This window comes from Hippoglossus stenolepis, chromosome 17 (assembly GCF_022539355.2).
Source record: "Hippoglossus stenolepis isolate QCI-W04-F060 chromosome 17, HSTE1.2, whole genome shotgun sequence".
NCBI classification, from domain to species: Eukaryota; Metazoa; Chordata; class Actinopteri; order Pleuronectiformes; family Pleuronectidae; genus Hippoglossus; species Hippoglossus stenolepis.
In genome coordinates, this window is record NC_061499.1 from 6,981,974 (window position 1) to 7,000,465 (window position 18,492).

The window sequence follows — 18,492 nt, forward strand, 5'->3', positions numbered from 1 at the left end:
ATCAATAAGAATGTAACTGAAGTCCAGTATATGTTGATTTAATGTGTTGTGCAAACAGTGACGAGGTTTAACACAACTTCAGATTTGTAAAATGTTGCCTTTTAATAAGTGTTTCAAAAGTGTCCACTAACCAGAGGGTCAGTGGTTTGATCCCAGTCCGCGTGCCAAAGTGTCCTTGAGCAAGGTACTGAACACAAAACTGCCCCCGATGACTGTGCTGGCAGCGTTTGAGGGTTTTGAGTCGTAATCAAGACTAGAAAAGTGCTACAGACTGTTACTTAGAAGCAAAAATCTGTATTTAAACTTAAAACAATACCCAAATAATAATGTTAAAATATATTGATAAATATTGATATTTACTCATGAAGATTTTAATCTTGATATAATTTTTGGCTGTACTGCAATTGGGTTGCTAGGAAACCACTCGGGTTAACTTTCTGCGCTGTAAAACCAACCCACTGAAAAATAAGCTTAGATTTAAGGCTGTGACTCAGGCACCATGTTCACTAAAATAGAGTCTTTGAAGAGCGATGACTCCCCTTAAAGATGTTTAAACTCTGGCGACACCCAACAGTCTTCAGAGGAGCTGCAGCCTGATGTCACCATGACATCTTGTTGCTTCTTATACAAACTCTGAGCTTCTTTTTGCAACTTCATATTTTTTGTAGCATTGACCAAAGGAAATATCATCATTAACCAGATAACAGGTAAATAATTTGGGTGGAAAAATGATCAAAATAAAAAATCTTGCATTTCTAATCTGTATTTATAAGCACGTTAAAGTGAGGGTTGTGTTTCATGCTTGTTATTAGAGTGATAAGTGTGTTTCCGGTGCTCTGACACCACTCGTCCCGGGCACCAGACCCTCCTGCCCTGCTCTGACCCGTGGGACAGACCACTGAGACTTTTATGGGCTTCCACTGGGACGTCGGGCTCTGCGCTGCACCGTGAAGATGGCGGAGGCTGCGGAGGCACCACAACACCGGTTTTTCTGTCACTGCTGTAAATGTGAAACTAACCCAAAACTCCCGGTGAGTCACCTTCTGGAGAGTTTTGTGTTTTTTTATTCCACACTTGCCGAACCTGGGAATCCTCCACGCGCACACGGACGGAGGGATTACGAATTGTTAGATCACTTTGTTTTTTTAACGCGCAAAGATTGATTTCTTTAAATAACTATTGGCTGTAAAGTGACAGTTATTATCTCCACGACAGAACACGTGTGATGGCACGATGGTGGTTTTTATTCGCGCTCTGTATGAACCAGGATCTTACATTCGAGAGAGAAGGGGGAGTCAAATCTGGCGACTCACGTTGCCATTTTTAGAAACACCACTGTGTCCAGTTGGCTTCTGTCAACTGCGTGTCAGGGACGTCACAGGGGCAGGTCATGTGTCCCCACATGTAGCAGCAGCATGTAGAGCTCCATGCACCACATGAGCAGTTTAATATCCACAGTGGAGCCTCCTTCGTTTAGTCTCAGTGACAGTTTGACTTGTATTTATTCTGCTGGACGTGCGTAAAGGAGCGCCCTTGTAGCTTTTACGCATGGCACCTTTACGCACTGGCATTGTTATGATGGACCAGATGCTAAACAGAGAGAGAGCTGTGTTTAATGTGCAACAAATGGACACAAATATCTGGACACCACTGCTCACTCTCTGTAAGCAATAGTATTATGAGTTTTGCATTTTATTTATTTTTACCCAACAATATATTGATTAACATTTGGGTCACTTTCCATTTTACAGTAAAATGCTGCCAATGCACCAGTAAACCAGTTTTATAATTTCTATTTTCCACAACAATATAAAGTTCTAAAAGTTGCATCAAGTACTAAAAATGTAGGACATTTTATTGTTTTACCTCTGTTCTTTTGCAAAAGTAATATTTTGAATTCAGATATTGGGGATGACAATAAACAGGTTCCCAGCCAGAATAAAATGTGGACATTGCAACTACGTGCCTCACCTCCAGGTCACAGGGATGGTTTGCCCCATATGCACCTTAGTTCTAAATCGTAACGCTACAGCTGCATACAATAACAGTGAGGATAGAAGTGTGCTTCTGGTTTTGTGGCAGTCCCTGTCACATGATTAGGATACAAACCATCTAACCACAATGTGCCCAGTTATATTCTCAATGGGATCCTTTTTGCATGTTATACCCCTTGATCCTTTCACTTGTTTCCTGTCTGTTTTTATGCAAAATGGCAAAAAAACCTCAACATGACTGTCACCCTGTGCGTAAACCGAGATCCGGAAAGTAATATCTTTGTGAGTTTGGTGTGGAAGAACTGGACTGGCCTGCACAGATCCCAGAGCTCAGCCTCAGCTAACACTGGAACAGTGAACGTATCCCCCATCAGTGGCGACCTCACTAATGCCCCTGTGGCTGAATGAGTTCTGATCTCTGCAGCCAGGTTCTGAAATCTATTGAAAGCATTCCCTGAAGAACTGAGATGGAAACATCAGTGTCCATAATTTTGGAATGAGATGAGAAATTTGAGAGTGTAATGCATATTTATTTTCCTTCTCAAAGGATCTTGTCTGTCCCAGATGTGACTCTGGCTTCATTGAGGAGGTGACAGAAGACTCCAGGTACACTTTAGTTTAACTTTTCCCAAAAGTTGGGAATCATTCCTCTCTGGTTTATTAAACAAACCACAGTTCTAAAGGTTACCGAGGAGCCAGGTCTAATACTTTTGAAAACATCAGCTTTTCTCACTTTATAAAGGCCCTTCAAAGTTTTGTTTTTCATTTTACAACCCTGATATGAAGTTGACTTTTATTTTTGCTGTCCAGTCTCCTGCAGGACAGCACGTCCGCAGCCAGTGAAGACTCAAACTCGTTGTTCTCAGAGGTATGTCCTTACAGATGGTGTTTTATTAAGAGCACTCCTCTTTCTCGCAGGCTTTGTTTGACACATTGCTTCTCTGGTCTCTCTCCAAGTTATGGCAGCTGCTGTTTATGGAACGCTCTGCTCTGCTGTCGCATCCGCCCTCCTCAGAGTCCCACCCAGATGACAGCGAGCAGGTATCTGCAGGTCAGAGCCGTCCGTCTCTGGTGTCACCAGCTGCCTCCGCCGACGCCGCCGCCGAGGCCCAAGAACCAGAGTCTCCCTCCCAGCCCGAACAAGAGAGGTCGTCCAGGCCGGAGCAAAGGCCTGCAGTGGAAGGGTGTGTGGACATGGTACACAGCAACATCACCAGTGTGTGCTGAGCTCTGAGAGTATAAAGATCCTTTAGTAGATATTTATTTCTATTTATTTAACATCAACTTCAAAAGGTGACTAGCCCTTTAGATTACAACCTGCAAGTTACTGTCTATATATTCATGGAGTACATGGGGGATATCAGGAGGAAATCTCACGGAGCTCACACCTACTCTGGGAAGAATGTGTAAGAAGAAGGTAGAGGAAGAGCGATGTAGGTCTAACAACCTAAGAGGAACTTCAATTCCCTATTTCCTCATATTTGACAGTAAAAGAGGAAAATGGGTACATTTGAGATACAATAAGTAATTTAAAATTAGTTGAAATTACTATGTAATTGGGTTGTAAAAGTATATTAGGTTCATCATTTTGACACATTATTAATATAGTGTGCTTATTATTCTTGTTGGGGAACAAATACTTCAATAAGCCTGCGAAGAAGAGTGGACCTTTATAGTTAAAGCTATAAAATACTGATATATCTGTTTTTTAAATGACGATAAAATAATTATGAAGTTTTAAGATCCAATGTCTGGTCCATCTGATCATCAGGGTTGATGTCAGAGAAGAATTTTGATAGTGTTTATTTCCCGTTACAACCACAGATCACAAATAATTTATACTCATAAACAACATATACAGAAAAAGGGATAGTGTAGTATGTTATTCAGGACTCACACATCACAGGTCGGTCTTATCTTTGACTCATGCATGTTTTATAAGAAGTGATTCCAGCCGAGGTAATGGCTGTTTCCTTATAGCAGCAGAACACTGACCATCACAGCACAGTTATTACTAAGTACTCGGGAATGTGGGGCCTTCAATTGACCAGTGACTGGAAGAGACCTTCACCCACTCATTTTTGAGTAATTTCCTTATCTGACACACATATGGTTTCCACAGCTGTTCAATAAAACTGCCATAATGTATAAAAACCTCTGTAATCATTTGATATCAAAACTGAAAATCCTTATGACTCAACAGATCAGTTGCGTGCAGAATGAATGAGTATAAACTGTCACTGTTGAAGTCTGTGTTTCTAAATCACACACACTAAGACAGGTTTGCTCTCTTGTTTTTCTTTTTACCTTTCAAGGATCGTGCAGCAGTTCTTGGCCGACCTCTTCGCCAGCAACGGGAACCCCGGTGCAGCACCAGCTGCATTGTAAATCGCTTTTTTGGAATTTCGATTCACATCATTTACTTTTGATTTCGTGTAATTTGATGTGACACCCCCAACCCCCTTTCACTCCCCCACTTTCTCTGTGTTTGTCCTTAAGATCCAGCATGCTACAGTTGCACTCAAACCCTGGAGACTATGCGTGGGGTCAGGGAGGTCTGGACGCTGTCATCACGGAGGTCAGTGATGTCCGAGTGGTGAGGTTGAAAAACTGTAGCTACATTATTGATCGTAATGTTTTATGTCTTGACCCCCACATCTTTCTTTGTCTTCATCCCCAAGAACTCAAGATATAAAGTGTTTAAGTGTTGTCTTTCTCTGTCCCCCGTCCATCTACCATTTCATCCACTTTATCCATTTCTTCTCGCGCTCCCACAGTTGTTAGGACAGCTGGAGAGCACCGGTCCACCTCCTGCTGAAAAGGAGATGATCTCGTCCCTGCCGAAAGTTTGCGTCTCCCAGGAGCAGATAGGTGGGAATCCCAACATCACTGTATGCTGAGGCGTGTGATTAGAACAATACAGTTCATATGAGGAGAGAATCTGAGATGTGGCTACTTTACATTATGATCAGACTGTTTCCTCTATCGCTCCCCTTCCGCCTCCTATCTCTACTTCTCCAATAATTAATTTCCTCCTTTTATCTTTCCACTCTCCCTTCTTATCTAACCCTCCCTCTTATAGTTCTCCTTCTTTTCACCCCCATCTTCCCTTTCTTCCTCATATCTCTCCTTCGCCTCCACTAATCGTTCCTTTCCTTTCATTCCCTCCCTCTATCTTTCCATCCCTCCTCTTATCTTACCTTCCCTCTCCTATCTTTCCTTCTCTTCTCTCCTTTCTTTCGCCAGTCTCTCCTTCTAACCTCCTATCTTCCCTTCCATTCTCAGACCTTCTCTGTCTGTCCTCTTATCGCTCCTTACCTTCTCCAACCTTTCATTTCCTCATTCTATCTTTCTCCATCCCCATCTTGCCTTACCCTACCTCTTCTACCCATCCATCTCATCTCCCCTTTCATTCACCTATCCCTCCTTCTTTCCTCCTATCTTCCATTTTTCACATCTCTCCTTTTCTCCTCTTATCTTTCCTTTCCTCCTATCAATCCATCCTCCATCTTATCTTACCATTGTCTTCTATCCTTCCTTTTCTTCATCTATCTCTTCTTCCCTCCATCTTTCATATCCCACCCTAATCATAAGAAAGTATCACTCACAGACTTGCTTTGTGCATCTGCTTGATCCGTGAAGTTTACTTTCTGTTAATCTTTTTCTTATTTTTCCTCTCAGACTGCAGACTGGAGTGTCCAGTTTGCAGGGAGGAGTATTCACTAGGGGAATCTGTCAGGAAGCTTCCCTGCCTCCATTACTTCCACGGTCATTGTATAGTGCCTTGGCTGGAGCTGGTAAGGACAAGGAGTGCTTGTGGTTAGTTGGTTGAAGGGCTTGAAGGTCTGTTTAGAGTATTTGCCCACATCCTGACTTCAGGGATTAGAATATCAACCCAAAGATGAACTGTTCTGACATTTTTCCCCTTCAGATGCGTGACCATGTTCTCTCTCCTCTCCCAGCATGACACCTGCCCGGTGTGCCGCAAAAGCCTGGATGGCGTCGACAACAGCCTCCCGCCCACGGCAGAGCCCCCGGAAGACCACTCCGTCAGGACAGAGCAACCAGAGAGGCAGGTGATCTGAAAAAACGGGACAAAACATCTCTGCCTCCTCTGCTGTTTTCAAAGAGACACACTGCTTACCTCAAACCTGTCCCTCCGACACCAACTCCAAAATAATTTTAAAAAGTTGCCGCTTCAGCTCTCACTTGATTCATGCCTCCCCGCTAAGGATTTTTATATTTTCCACACCAACATCTTTTAAGACACACTGCACACAGAAAGGACGCGGCAGTTTGCAGAGAAGATGTGGAGGTGATGTGTCCTTCTCGCTACACTGGCCTCCTAAGTGTTTTTCTGAATGACTGACTTTGATTTCATGAACTAATCACCACTGAGCTGCCGGTGGTTGTTAAAATGATGGGGGATTCACAGAGTTATGAAGTAACGTTTTTGCATTTTAAGGCTCTCCGTAAGACAGTTTGGTAATTCAGCATTTTATCGACCTTTTTTCCACTCAGTCTGATTCAGAATTGATCTCATCTATACACGAAGCTGTTATTAAAGTCTAACCCTGTTACCCTCAACCTCTGCTCCGTCTGTCTGTTTGTTGATTGTCTGTTGAGGTCATTCACTGTCCCTCAGGTTGTGGCATGTTGATGCAGTATATGATATGATAAGATAAGATAAGATAAGATATGATAAGCTATGCCCCGTCTCCTTATATAATTTTCATTTTAAGACGCCATTCAGTCTATTGAAATTTAGTAGGCCTGTTACATAATTGGTAAAAGTAAGTGTTCCTTGTTTCATTGAATGATTTACAGTGTAGGAGGAAGTACATCTCTGTCTCAACCTGTGGAACAGCGACCACACATTCTGTTTACTTTTGGCGGCCGTAATTCCTGTCTACCTTGTTTATAATAGCTGGCTATGATGCAGAATAGAGCAGCAGACAATAGAAACAAAATGTCAGTTGAGCGAATAGATGACAGACAATCAATCATCACCTATTTAGATAATCAAGTTGAACTTATACTGTTTGTTTTTTTAATCAAACATGAGGATTTACTGTTTTATAATATTGTAAATTGAATTCTTTGGGAGGTTTTGGACTGTTGGTCAAACTGAGTGATAAAAAATGAATAGATTAACCATCAATGAAAACAAACAACACCCTAAAATGAATTATATAAAATACGATGCTGAGAACTTCACGTTTTTAAAGTTTGTTCTTAAAACCACAAACAGATGTCCTTAGAAACATTGTAAATCTCCTTCCAATCAAGATCCACCGTAACATTCCTGTGCAAAAAATGTATTTATGCACTGTTTATAGAAGCTTTAATAAGTCTGAGTAAATAAGTTGTATATATATATAAGATTCCCTCTTTGGACTGCTCATGTGCAATAAAGGGCAAGGAAATTAGCCGATTTTGCACCAAAATGACAAACGTTGGAGTAAAACTAACTTATTTGGACAAACTTTGAATAATGTCCGTGCAGAAAACAAGGATTGAACAGGTTATGTCCATCACTTCCACGTGCATTAGGCAGGGAACTCTCTCATGGTCCCATTTGTTTGTTTGTTTGTCTGAAAAGTGCTTTAACACAGACTGGTATCTCTACTTTAATGTTGATGGTTTGATTGACTGGTTAATGGCCTCATCCCCGAGTCCCAACACAGGAACCACATCCTGATGGAGCGGGATGTTTTATTCATGGGGCTCCCGGTGCCTTCTCCCCTCGCAGCGCCGCGTCACGTCGTGTTGACACCGCGGGGATTTGACAGTGGACCGTGGACCGGCGGGGCTCGAACACACCTCCTCCTCCTCCTCCTGCAGCCGAACGTCCTGAAAACACACAAATAATGAAAGTCAGGCGTGGGTTTCTTTAAATGAGCGCAGGAGCCAGCGCACACAACCGACATTTGCTCTCCTCTCCTCTCCTCCCCTCCGCCCTCCTCGGTCCGTCCTCCTCCCTCCCTCCCTCCCTGGGAGCGAGAATGCCCGTGTTGTACTGACACTGTACGAGCGATACGGGCTGAGCAGACATGGAGGCCCGACTAACGAGGGAGGCCCGTGCCGACACGTCCCGGCCCAGCTAACGGCGACCCGGGAGCGGATTTTCGCAGCGCCGGCGGGAGACACCACGGACACCAGTCGCTGTAAGGACCGGGGATTTTCAGCTTTTCCAGAAGGAATTACCGGGGGGAGATCCATTTCGGGTCTCTGTTGATTCAACGCAGCCGCCATTTTGTTGACAGTTAGTGTTTTTTTTTTTTATAATAACCTACACGGCGCTGCATCTGTCACTTTACACCGCTGGAATATATCCCACCGCCTTTTTTTTTTTTTTAAACCTCACGGGCGTGTTTCCCTCGGCGGAATTGTGCGTTTGTCCTGTTTTTTCAAACCCGACATTTGGAGATAATAATTTTTTTTTCCGGTGGGGGGGGGGTGGTTAGCTGACTTTTAAGCTAGTGCATCGTTAGCCGCCGTAGCCGAGATGTGGTAACACGAGTGCCCCTGCGAGAGTGTGACGGAGGTGTGGGATCGCGGGCATCACTCGTCCCGGGTCGAGGCTTCACGCATTCACCCGCTTTCTAGTGTCTGCCTCTCGCGTGTAAGCCCACCGCTGGAGCTGTGCACGGCGGAATTAGCCCAAATCGCCCTCCTGGCAGATGCTAGTTAGCCGCTGCCGTTGATGCACAAATGTAGCACAGCCTGTCTATTATTGGACGGATGGAGGCTGCTAGCTTGTTACCAAATAAACACAAACCTCTCGCAGTGCACGGGGGGGTGGCATTAAGAAGCGCCCTCCATGCTTATGTCAACGCACCTGGGGCTTGTTGTTAGCTTAAAATGCTACGAAACGGCATTTGTGGGGCTGCTGCCTGACACGCCGTGGTAACTTTGTGTTTTGGAGGTGGCAAGGTTAATCCGATTTCCCCCGAGCCGCGTGCATTGATTTCTGATTGAGATTTGTGGCCCCTGGTCACTGCGATCGCCTCGTTATAACCCATTTGGCAGGTCTGGAAACAGCACAAACATTTGTTATGCAATTGCAGCTCGGATACGAAGGAGGAGGAGGAGGGGAGGGGGGGAATGTAGTACTTCCAGGCAGCTGAAGTGTGGTTAGATTAGATTTAGATTTGTATCAGCTGTAATCAAAACACATTTTTGACATTTTGCATGTTTCTTTTGGCAATGCAGCACTTGGAAGATTAAATATGTGGCCACCACGTTGATACACACGAAGGGAGGACACAGAGCTAAATAATGTGAACACCGTTTCTGGACAATCACAGAGGTGAGTGTATTTAATATTAATACGATGTATGTTTCTATAGCTACATTTATTTATTCCTGATCCAACAGTGTAGATCCACTGAATGAGATCGAGCCCTGCTTCTGTTTTTTGCAGAGTTTAATTAATCGGATGTTGACACATGAGCAGATGTTTGCAAAACGCATTTCTCCACCGCCGCATGCAGTGTCAACCTAATGGCTGTCAAGCTCGTCTCCGAGGCTGGGTCTATTTCCAGTAATTATGAGTCTGACTAAACACTGGTGGATTTGCTGAGGCACTTGCAGTAAAGCAGAAAATGACTGGGATCCGTCCTCATTATCATGAGTTATGACAGTGTTGACTGTACTGGAAACCCCCCCGAAAGCAGATAACGTTATTCGGTGGCAACCACGTTTTTTTGCACGACACGTGGGGAAGCGTGGCTAAATTAACATGTTTTACCTCTGCACTTAAATGCATTTAATAACACAGCCTGCAGAGGAAGCCCGTGTTTGCATGGTGCTGGTGCTGACTGACACCTGTCATTCCCACCCGAGATTTATTGAAGCTTCTGCCGCGGTTTCCTTTATCTTCCACATCACACCCGCCTCTTCCATTCAAGTGTTTGAACGCTGCTGCTGTTAGATGATACAAACCAATCGTAGTAGTAAAGGAATTTGCCTGCCCCCCTCTCCCCAGCCACACGGCTCTGTGTTAGTACCAGTGGTGTAAAAGCCCCGCAAATGACACCGCGCTCCGAGGGCAGACGCCAGCCCTCATGTGAATGATGTGGGGGTGGGTGGGTTGGATACTATTGCTATGGCCAAAGGGAAATCAGCAGTTATGAACAACGTGTGCAAAAGTGAGGAGGGAGGGAGCAAGGGGAGGAAAGAAATGGGAGGGGGCGCGGGAAGTTGTTTACTACGTTCCTGCCTGCCCTGAATCTTTCTAGATTTTTGACCAGGTATTGATCGTTGATTCTTTGTTCGTCACATTCATATTTATCATAATCGGACGTTTGTTCTTGTGTTATATACGATTATGTCAACTGTAACTCTCTGGCAGTGGCTCTGAAAGTAAAAGCAAACAACAGACAGACATGAGTAGTGTTGTTATTCTGTTGTGTTGCAGGTTGACTCAAAAAGCCCAGACTATAATGTAGTCCTACTGCTTTGTAAATAAAAAAGTACCTCGATGCCAAATGTGACAATGATGAGTTTTGGTCTTACGGCTTATTAATCAAAAGTATCAGATCATTTACAGGAGAGCAAGTGCCAGTAAACCACCCGACTTGGCCGGTCAGAGGTGAGAGGAATGTTTTGACTCTCCAGAAGGCTTTTCTCCTCTAGCCTCTTACTGAGTTTGGTACTACACTGGCTTATTTTTGGCACGGTTGCTATCAGGCAGCGGAAGCAGCTAGTATCACTCCAAGCGTTAACTATAAAAGAACGGGGAGAACATTTGTCACTCTGCGTAAAAAAGAAAAAAAGGACATGGGGAATGGAGTTTGGGGGTGGGTGAAATGTGTTTTTGGTTAAAGTAGGAACACAGCGACTTTAGATTGTTAGTACTGCTTTTCCAAGTTAGCGAAATAGAGGTGGAAAAGCTTTAGGAAAGCGGTGAAAGAATACAGAGATTGATGGAGTGTTAAAGAAAGGAGGGAGGTGTGATTTGAGTGTGGTATGTGTAGTGAGGGGGAGTCTGCAGTTTTGAGGCGAAATGGAGTGAGTAATTGAAGCAAACACAGAAAGAGGGCGTGGGGGAAGTACAGGCCAGACTCTAAAAATTGGGCTGCGCGTACTTTGTGGTTCAACAAAAAATAATCTTCACTACTGTTTTCCACAGTCATAACCCAAAACAAACACGGTGTAAGATGCTGTGTTGGGTATATTCTGTTTTTTATTTCTCTTTCTGTGCCTTAATGATGACGACTTGTATGACTTTCCTGAGGCTCCATTAAGTGGCTCCTTTAGTGCTCTCTACTAATGTAGGGCGCAGAGAAACCGCCGGCACATTGACGCTCTATCACTCACTCTCATTTGCTGCTGGCGAAGGCTGGGAAAGGCGGCCGGATCCTCTGTCTAGTCCCAGAGGGCCCAATGTGCTGAGGTCACAGTTCTGAATTGCCTCCAAATGACTCCACACAGAGAAAGCACCTGCTTGGGGGCGAATCCGCATTAAATCACTCAGTGGCCATGGGGAGCTGTAGACAACTTCATTGAATTGGGCTGTGCTCTAAGGAGCACAATTAAGAAACATGCTGCACTCTGCTGCTGCTCTGCAAACATAGGGTATGTGCAGCATAACACAATAACAATCATGTTTTCACTTCAACTAATGAAGGAACTTGAGGGATTGCTCATTTGACATCTTATCTCGCGACATCTTAGAAGGATGTGACAACACTGTGGGATTAACTATTGACTATGGATGTGTTGGGTTTTGTAGTTCTCACATTGACTACCTAAAGTCCTTGAGCCTAAGGTTACCTTTCTAAGGTAGACGATCCTTGGCTGTGTAAATAGGTCACAGATTGTTATAGGCTGTGAGGATGAACAAACCATAAAAAGTCACCCAGACAGGATGAAGGACAGCCTCTAACCAAATAGATGATAAAAAATTGTTGCCCTCCATCTGCTTTGCACCATCATTCATTGAAAGACATTTTATACTTCTCGGTTGTAGGGCACTGTTTAAAACTGTCAGTGTTTGGTTGATGTTCTGTGTTGCAGTGACTGATGGAATTTTCTTTTTTGTCCTCTCCATCCTTGCTCTCCTTCCCTCCCCCTTCTCTACCTAATTTTCTTCCAACAGTTGAAGGACGGAGAAAGAGGGCTGGACAGCCGAGGAAGGGAGCGAAGCCGCCTCAAATCAAGGAGAGCTTCACCCTCACCGTTATCCCCCCTCCCCCCTTTCCCCCTTCACCCCCATCCCATCCCATCCCCTGAGAAAAACTCTACCTGGTAACCACAACATCCCCTCCCTAGTCAACTTGTACACCCCCTAAAGTTCTGATGGATCAGAAGATGCAGGGGGGAACTGCAACTCCTCCCCCTCTTAACTCAGGTGCTCCCACGGGGGAGCGAGAGAAGGATGGAGGAGGTGGAAAGAAAGAAGAAGAGGAGGAAAAGAAGAGGGACAGAGAGAAGGAGGGAGCTGCCACTGGCTCAGCTGGTACTGGAGGGGAAGGTGCAGGTGGTCCAGGAGGTGGCGACCAGTCACATTTCTCCATCAAAGAGAGCAGCCTGTCCGAGGGTAATGTCAAACTTAAGATTGGCCTTCAAGCAAAACGCATGAAGAAGCCACCTAAAATCCTGGAGAATTATGTGTGCCGTCCAGCCTTCAGGGCCACTGTGAGGCATACAGGGCGTGGAGGCGGTGCCCGTGGAAACCGTGCAGGGGCTACAGGTGATGGGCCAGGCACTCAAAACCAGTGTCCTTCAAATGGCAGGGAAAAAGAGAAGGAGAAGAGTCCCAGTGTCAACAGACCACCCCCATCATCTTTATCAACCCCCTCTTCTAAAGCTCCTACTCCACCTCCTCCTGCTCCTCCTCCTGCTGTCACCACCACCCTGTCACCCTCCCAAGTAAATGGGAGTGCTCCAGCAAAAAGGGTAAGGAGGGAAAACATAATCAATTTATGTACTTTGACTCAATGTTGGATTCATGCTTTGCCAAAAGCAAGCATTTAAGATTGACAGCCTGCATGTTCACCAAAGCGTTATATTTGTTTTGTGTATATACACTACATGTTTATTTACCTCAGTTTCTTTAGCTGTTATCAGTCACTCACTGGTAAGGCAGTGGCCCGCAACACGGTTACTGAAGTAATCACCATGTTATTGCACAGATAAAGAGCAGAACATAAATTGTTCTTTAGTATTCTTTGTGTTCTCTGTTAGCCTGTCTCTATTCATCAAGTACCGCCTCCTCCGGTCTCCCTCCGTCTGTGCCGCCTATCCTCTGTCTCTGCCTGGCCATGTCCTCTCCACCCCCTCCCCTGCTTGACCCTTCTCTCTAGCTCTCCCCCTCTGTCCCCAGTCTGACCCTGATTAAATGTTATTGAGTTGAGTGTAACAACCCCCCCCCCTGGATATGCCCAGAAAACAGCTTTGGACAGAAAAATCTCAACAATGAATTGAAATTTTAGAAAGGGGTAAAAAACCTATTGTTTATTGATAGTTTATACTTGCAGCTGAGAGTGTCTCTGGCCGGATGTGTTAGCACCACCCTCTCTAATGTGTCATTAGATATTAGCTTTGACAGCTTATGACTTGAGTGTGTTTAGAGTCTTTTTAGATACATCCGTCTAATAAGTGTATTTCTAAATACAAAAGTTATTCATCAGTTACCACTTATTAGTTTTAATTATTCACTTGCTATCTTGTTGTGTCTTTTTTTCCAGGGTTCACCAAAGATAGATAGCAAGGCTGACACAAAGCCAGACTCAAAAGCAGCAGCCACCACATCTGAGAGACCCCTCAACCTTCACCGCTCTCCTCCAGACAGTAAAACGCATTCCTCTTCGAAGAAAGCACCGAATCCACAACTCAACCCCAGGACATCCTCACCTTCTCCACCACTACCTGCATCAAAAGAACCCAGTTTTGAAGGTGCAAAACTGCCCCAATACGCCTACAGTACTGAAAGTCAGAGAGACAAGGACAAGAATCTCCAAAGCTGGGGAGCACCCACAGTCACTGAGAAATTAGCTCAACTCATAGCGACATGTCCACCAACAAAGACCCCAAAGCCAGCCAAACCCACAAAGACTGACTCCACTCCTCCTCTCCCAAACTCAGGCTTCATGGCCCCCACAGCCAAACAGCGAGACAGGGCTATGGCCAATAGGAACACGTACTCAAGAATGGTCCACCTTTCTCCACCACCTCCCGTATCACGACCACCTGGTCGGCCGTATGGTTCTAGGAACAAAGACAGTGTTATGGAAAATTCACCGCTGAGAAAGGAGGACACAGATGGGGCTGGGAAAGCAAGTAGCAGCAGCGGTAACCACATCAGCAACAGCATGAGCAGCAGCAACAGCAGTAGTCGCAGCAGCAGCCCAGCACTCACGTATGGCAATAATCGCCTGTCAGCCATTTCAAAAGACAGTATCAGTGACAACAGCAACAGTAGCATTTCTAAGGCCCAGTCGCGTCCTGCTCACTGCCAACCCCACGCAGCATCCTTGCCATCCTGTCCTATTTCATCCTCTTCCACCACCTCAGCCGAGCAGAGGACAGTGAGTGCAGTGAGTCACCTGGGATCCCCGGTTCCCTCGCAAGGACACCATGCGCGTGAGAGTCCTGCACTAGCAGAGGAAAGCAGTGCAAGTGAACTGGAGCAGGACAGGGACAGCCCCAGAGACTTAACCAAGTGCCCTCCCCAAACAGGAACAGGAAAGCCAGAAGGGAAGGACAAGGGGGGTAATAATCAGTCACTGCGGGTTGAGAGGGGGAAGAGCTCTAGTCCAAGTAAGCGCAGTCCCAACCGGGATGGTAGTCGACCTGGCCGGACTATCAGTCTCCCTGAGCCTGTGAGACAAAGGGCACCTTCTCCATTAGATCCAGATGGTGATGAAGGTCCACAGACGCCGCTTAGAGACGACTCTCCTGATTCCTCCATAGACTCTCCTGCAGAGCAGGACAGCAAACCCCTTAAAAAACGCAGGGGAAGGAAACCCCGCTGGTCCCGTCTTATGAACAAGACGCACAGTCAAAGAACAGGCCACGACAGTCCCTTCGACCAGAGCAAAACCACCATGCCTTTATGTTCAAGCTTGGAAACAGTGTTGCCACCTGTTAAAAGACCAGTGGGCCGGCCTCCCAACCCAAATAAGGTCAAACCAAATCCTGTGCCACAAAGTCCAGTGTCACAGCTTTTCCCATGTCAGCCTAAGAAAAGGGGAAGGCCAAAGTCCAAAATGCCAAGGCTTGATGCCCTGGCCCATGGGCACCCACCTAACAAGCTAGCCCCCTCCAAGGTCTTTTCATCTCTACTAAAGTCCAAAGAAGAGCAGGACCCACCTGTTCTTCACCCAGAGGTGGACTTCAACCCCCCTAAGCCCATGCCTAGAAAACGTGGACGTCCCAAGCGCCTTCCCCCTACCTTACCACAGGAGGGTCAGCCTCCCACATTGGCTCCAGAGTCAGGAGACATGGGAGAGAAACGGTTCCGCAGTAAAGGAAATGGGCAGCTCATCATGAAAACTATTATAGGCAAGATCAATAAGATGAAAAGTGTGAAAAGGAAACGCATTCTCAGTCAAATCCTGTTAGGCCCAAGACCAGAGGAACCCCCCAAAGGCCCTCCCAGTGGGGTGGTTGGTTCGGTGGAAGCTACGACCCAATCGTTGTCCTCTCTGGCAGCTTCTTTTGGGGGAAAACTAGGGCCACAAATTAATGTCAGTAAAAAGGGCACAATATATATGGGTAAGAGGAGAGGCCGTAAACCAAAAGCAGCGTCAAATTCCTCAGCTACGCCTCCACAAGAACCTTTCCTCTCCCCAAACACCACTTCCCCTCTCCATCACCATCAACAGCACCCGCTCTCTTCAGAAGTCTTCCCCTCTCCTTCCCTTTCGCAGTCTAGTGGAGGTCACAGTCCCATCAGTGATGCCAGCTTTGTGGAGCCGGGCTCAGTGCACTTTGCAGGTCATGCTCACTATGCTAACTCCCATCATAGCCACAACACATTCTCCTTCTCCCCCCCAACTTTTTCTGCCCCTAATCCTCGTAACACAGGGCTGGGCTCGACATCGTCATCTATGGCCACAGCAGCTTCCCAGAAAAAGGCATCTTACAGAGGATACCATCATCACCACCACCATTATAGGCAGCACTACCATTATCGTAAGCTTTCCCCTCCTCGGCCGCTTCATCCCACCTCCCCTGCCCCCCTCAGTGAGCTAAAAGAAGCCACTCCATCACCAGTCAGTGAGTCACACAGCGAGGAGACAGTGCCTAGTGACAGTGGTATAGGAACGGATAATAACAGCACTTCTGACCGTGGTGAGAAAGTGGGAGGAGCGGGTGGCTTGGGTGCAATTGGCTTGCCACCTGGGATGGGCAGTGGATTATTAATGCCAGGGGTCATCAGTTCAGCCATGGGTCCAGGAGTGGGACTTAATTCTAGAGGCAGGCGGCGACACTCTGCTGTGCTCATGGAACATCCCTCACCCTCTCCATCACCTCATGGGGCGAGGTCATCACCTGATCCCCGGAGACCTCACCCAGCAGCCCCCGCCGCTTCTTTATTGGGACACAAGGAGAAACATAAGCACAAATGTAAACGCCGCAGCCACGGGTGTCCTGGCTACGACAAGCTAAAAAGACAAAAGAGGAAACGCAAGAAGAAGTATCTGCAACTGCGCTCCCGCCGACATGACCCAGACTTTCTTGCTGAGTTGGATGACATTGTTGTGAGACTGAGTGAAATACGGATAGCACACCGTACCACAGGGCACCGGCTCGGCAGTGGAATAGGCATAGGTGCGGGAACAAGTAGAGGGCCAGGGGTGGGGAGCAGGGCCGGCGGGGGCATAGGAGGCACAGGTGGCCCACCTCCACATCATTATGTCCACAGGGACCTCCTGCCTACAATCTTCAGAGTAAACTTTGGTAGCTTCTACTCCCATCCTGCATACTCTTGTGACCCATTGCACTATGTTCGAAAACCAGACATGAAGAAGAAACGGGGACGGCCTCCAAAACTGAGGGAGTCCATGTCTGAGGTTCCTTTTTTACCTGGGCTTGGATTCCCACTGTCCAGTGGAGGCTTCTATCACCCCTCCTACAGCGTTCCTTACTCCTCTGGGCCCCTGGGGTTGGGCTATTACAGAGGCTATCCTGCAGCTAGTGCTCTTTATCCCCACCCACACCACCAGGCACCCCACACAGCCCAATCCCATCACTCTCACCACTCACCATCTTTCCCTCCTCCTCCCCCAACATCTTATATGCATCATCATCACCCCTCACATCTCCTGCTGAACCCCTCCAAATTTCACAAGAAAAAACACAAGCTGCTTAGGCAGGAGTTCCTTGGAGGAGCGAGGTCCCCTGTCCTTTACCCACCCATGTCCTCTGAGCTTTCCTTCAACTGGCACCACAAACACAAACACAGACACAAACACAGAGAGCGCTGTGCAGAGGAGGACAGAGAGGAAGCGTCAAGAAGTGGATCAGGGAGCCGGGCTAATGCAGGGATATCTGACAGTGGAGCATCAGGGAAAGGAGAGCGAGTTGGCAGTTTAGGAATGGCCGAGTCTTTACAAAGATGCCGCTTTGGACGAGACACCTCCAGCACCAGCACCAGTGCCAGCAAGCCAACTGCTTCCACCTCTGCCAACTCCCCTTCTTCTTCCTCAACCTCATCTGCAGAAAGGTACAAGCGCAAAGAGAGCTCAATGTCCTGTCTAGGCCCTTCCAGGCTCGCATTGGGTAGTAGCTCAAAAGGCCACCACCCAGTGGAGTCCTGGTTCAGGATGGGCAGCTCTGAGGCAGACTACTCTAAGCTTTCACGGGGTCATGTGATGCCTGGCCAGGGTCCCTTCTCAGAGGGACGGGCTGAAGACCCAGCGGGCTGCTCGGACAGCGAAGACGAGGAGCCTCTCACGCCCACAGAGGATGTCGAGCCTGGAGCCCATGATTCTCCAAACTTCACAAATCTCTTTGCATCTGCTCTCACCCGCACTACGCTGAAGGGGGGCAGGAGCAGGAAGACTGAGGTTGTCCCGGAGAGCTCCAGCTTTTCCCGCATGGACCGGCCAATGAGGAAAGACCGCTCAACATCAGCAGAAAGGAGAGAGATGGGTAAGTCAAATTTGATTGTGTTAAGTTGTATATGTATGAATAACAATTAGCTGTGAACATTCACTCTTAAACTGATATTCCATACACAGCATAATCTGCAGAGCTAATCTGTAATGAAAAAGAACATGCAAAGTAAACAAGAAGCAGCTACATGCAATTATTTGCATTTATTTGTTCTTTGACCTTCTTCACACTTTATTAAATTCCATATAATTCATGTAGCTCGATGCACTTTTGAGCTTGATAATCTCTTCAGTGCATAACATTATTTGATCCCTAAAATAAATTTGACATTGTGAAAGGTTATTGGAGTCAATTATGCACCAACTTCATTTTCCAAATATAGTTCAGATGTTGTTGTATCAAGAATCCTGTGGCTGAATGTGATTGG

General features: G+C 46.4%; 2 protein-coding genes across 5 annotated transcripts in view; both read left to right on the top strand.

Annotated features, from left to right (window-relative positions):
- Positions 1-557: 557 nt before the first annotated feature.
- On the top strand, positions 558-6,581 carry rnf115b (ring finger protein 115b). The gene is made up of 10 exons (XM_035183382.2): positions 558-707; positions 813-1,031; positions 2,542-2,600; positions 2,805-2,862; positions 2,952-3,178; positions 4,310-4,378; positions 4,494-4,572; positions 4,772-4,865; positions 5,676-5,791; positions 5,957-6,581. Exons 2-10 carry the CDS (start codon positions 954-956, stop codon positions 6,077-6,079), a joined length of 903 nt encoding a protein of 300 aa, XP_035039273.1. The 5' UTR covers positions 558-707; positions 813-953; the 3' UTR covers positions 6,080-6,581.
- Positions 6,582-7,973: 1,392 nt separating this feature from the next.
- The window catches only part of ash1l (ash1 (absent, small, or homeotic)-like (Drosophila)), a 28,392-nt gene continuing 17,873 nt past the window's right edge, over positions 7,974-18,492 (top strand). Inside the window, exons 1-4 of one of the 4 annotated variants that reach the window (XM_035183381.2) lie at positions 7,974-8,161; positions 9,210-9,306; positions 12,100-12,899; positions 13,691-18,101. In XM_035183381.2, the coding sequence (XP_035039272.2) occupies positions 12,300-12,899; positions 13,691-18,101 (5,011 nt within the window). In that variant the 5' untranslated portion in view covers positions 7,974-8,161; positions 9,210-9,306; positions 12,100-12,299. Of the gene's footprint in view, positions 8,162-8,239; positions 8,260-9,209; positions 9,307-12,099; positions 12,900-13,690; positions 18,102-18,492 lie in introns of those variants that run through there. The other 3 variants (XM_035183377.2, XM_035183379.2, XM_035183380.2) reach the window with 3 other exon arrangements.

Excerpts from the sequence above, each read along its gene's own strand:
- rnf115b (XM_035183382.2), top strand. The coding sequence starts at position 954 with ATGGCGGAGGCTGCGGAGGCACCACAACACCGGTTTTTCTGTCACTGC. Across the intron at positions 4,379-4,493 it reads GGTGCAGCACCAGCTGCATT|ATCCAGCATGCTACAGTTGC; the intron begins GTAAATCGCTTT and ends TTTGTCCTTAAG. Across the intron at positions 5,792-5,956 it reads TAGTGCCTTGGCTGGAGCTG|CATGACACCTGCCCGGTGTG; the intron begins GTAAGGACAAGG and ends CTCCTCTCCCAG.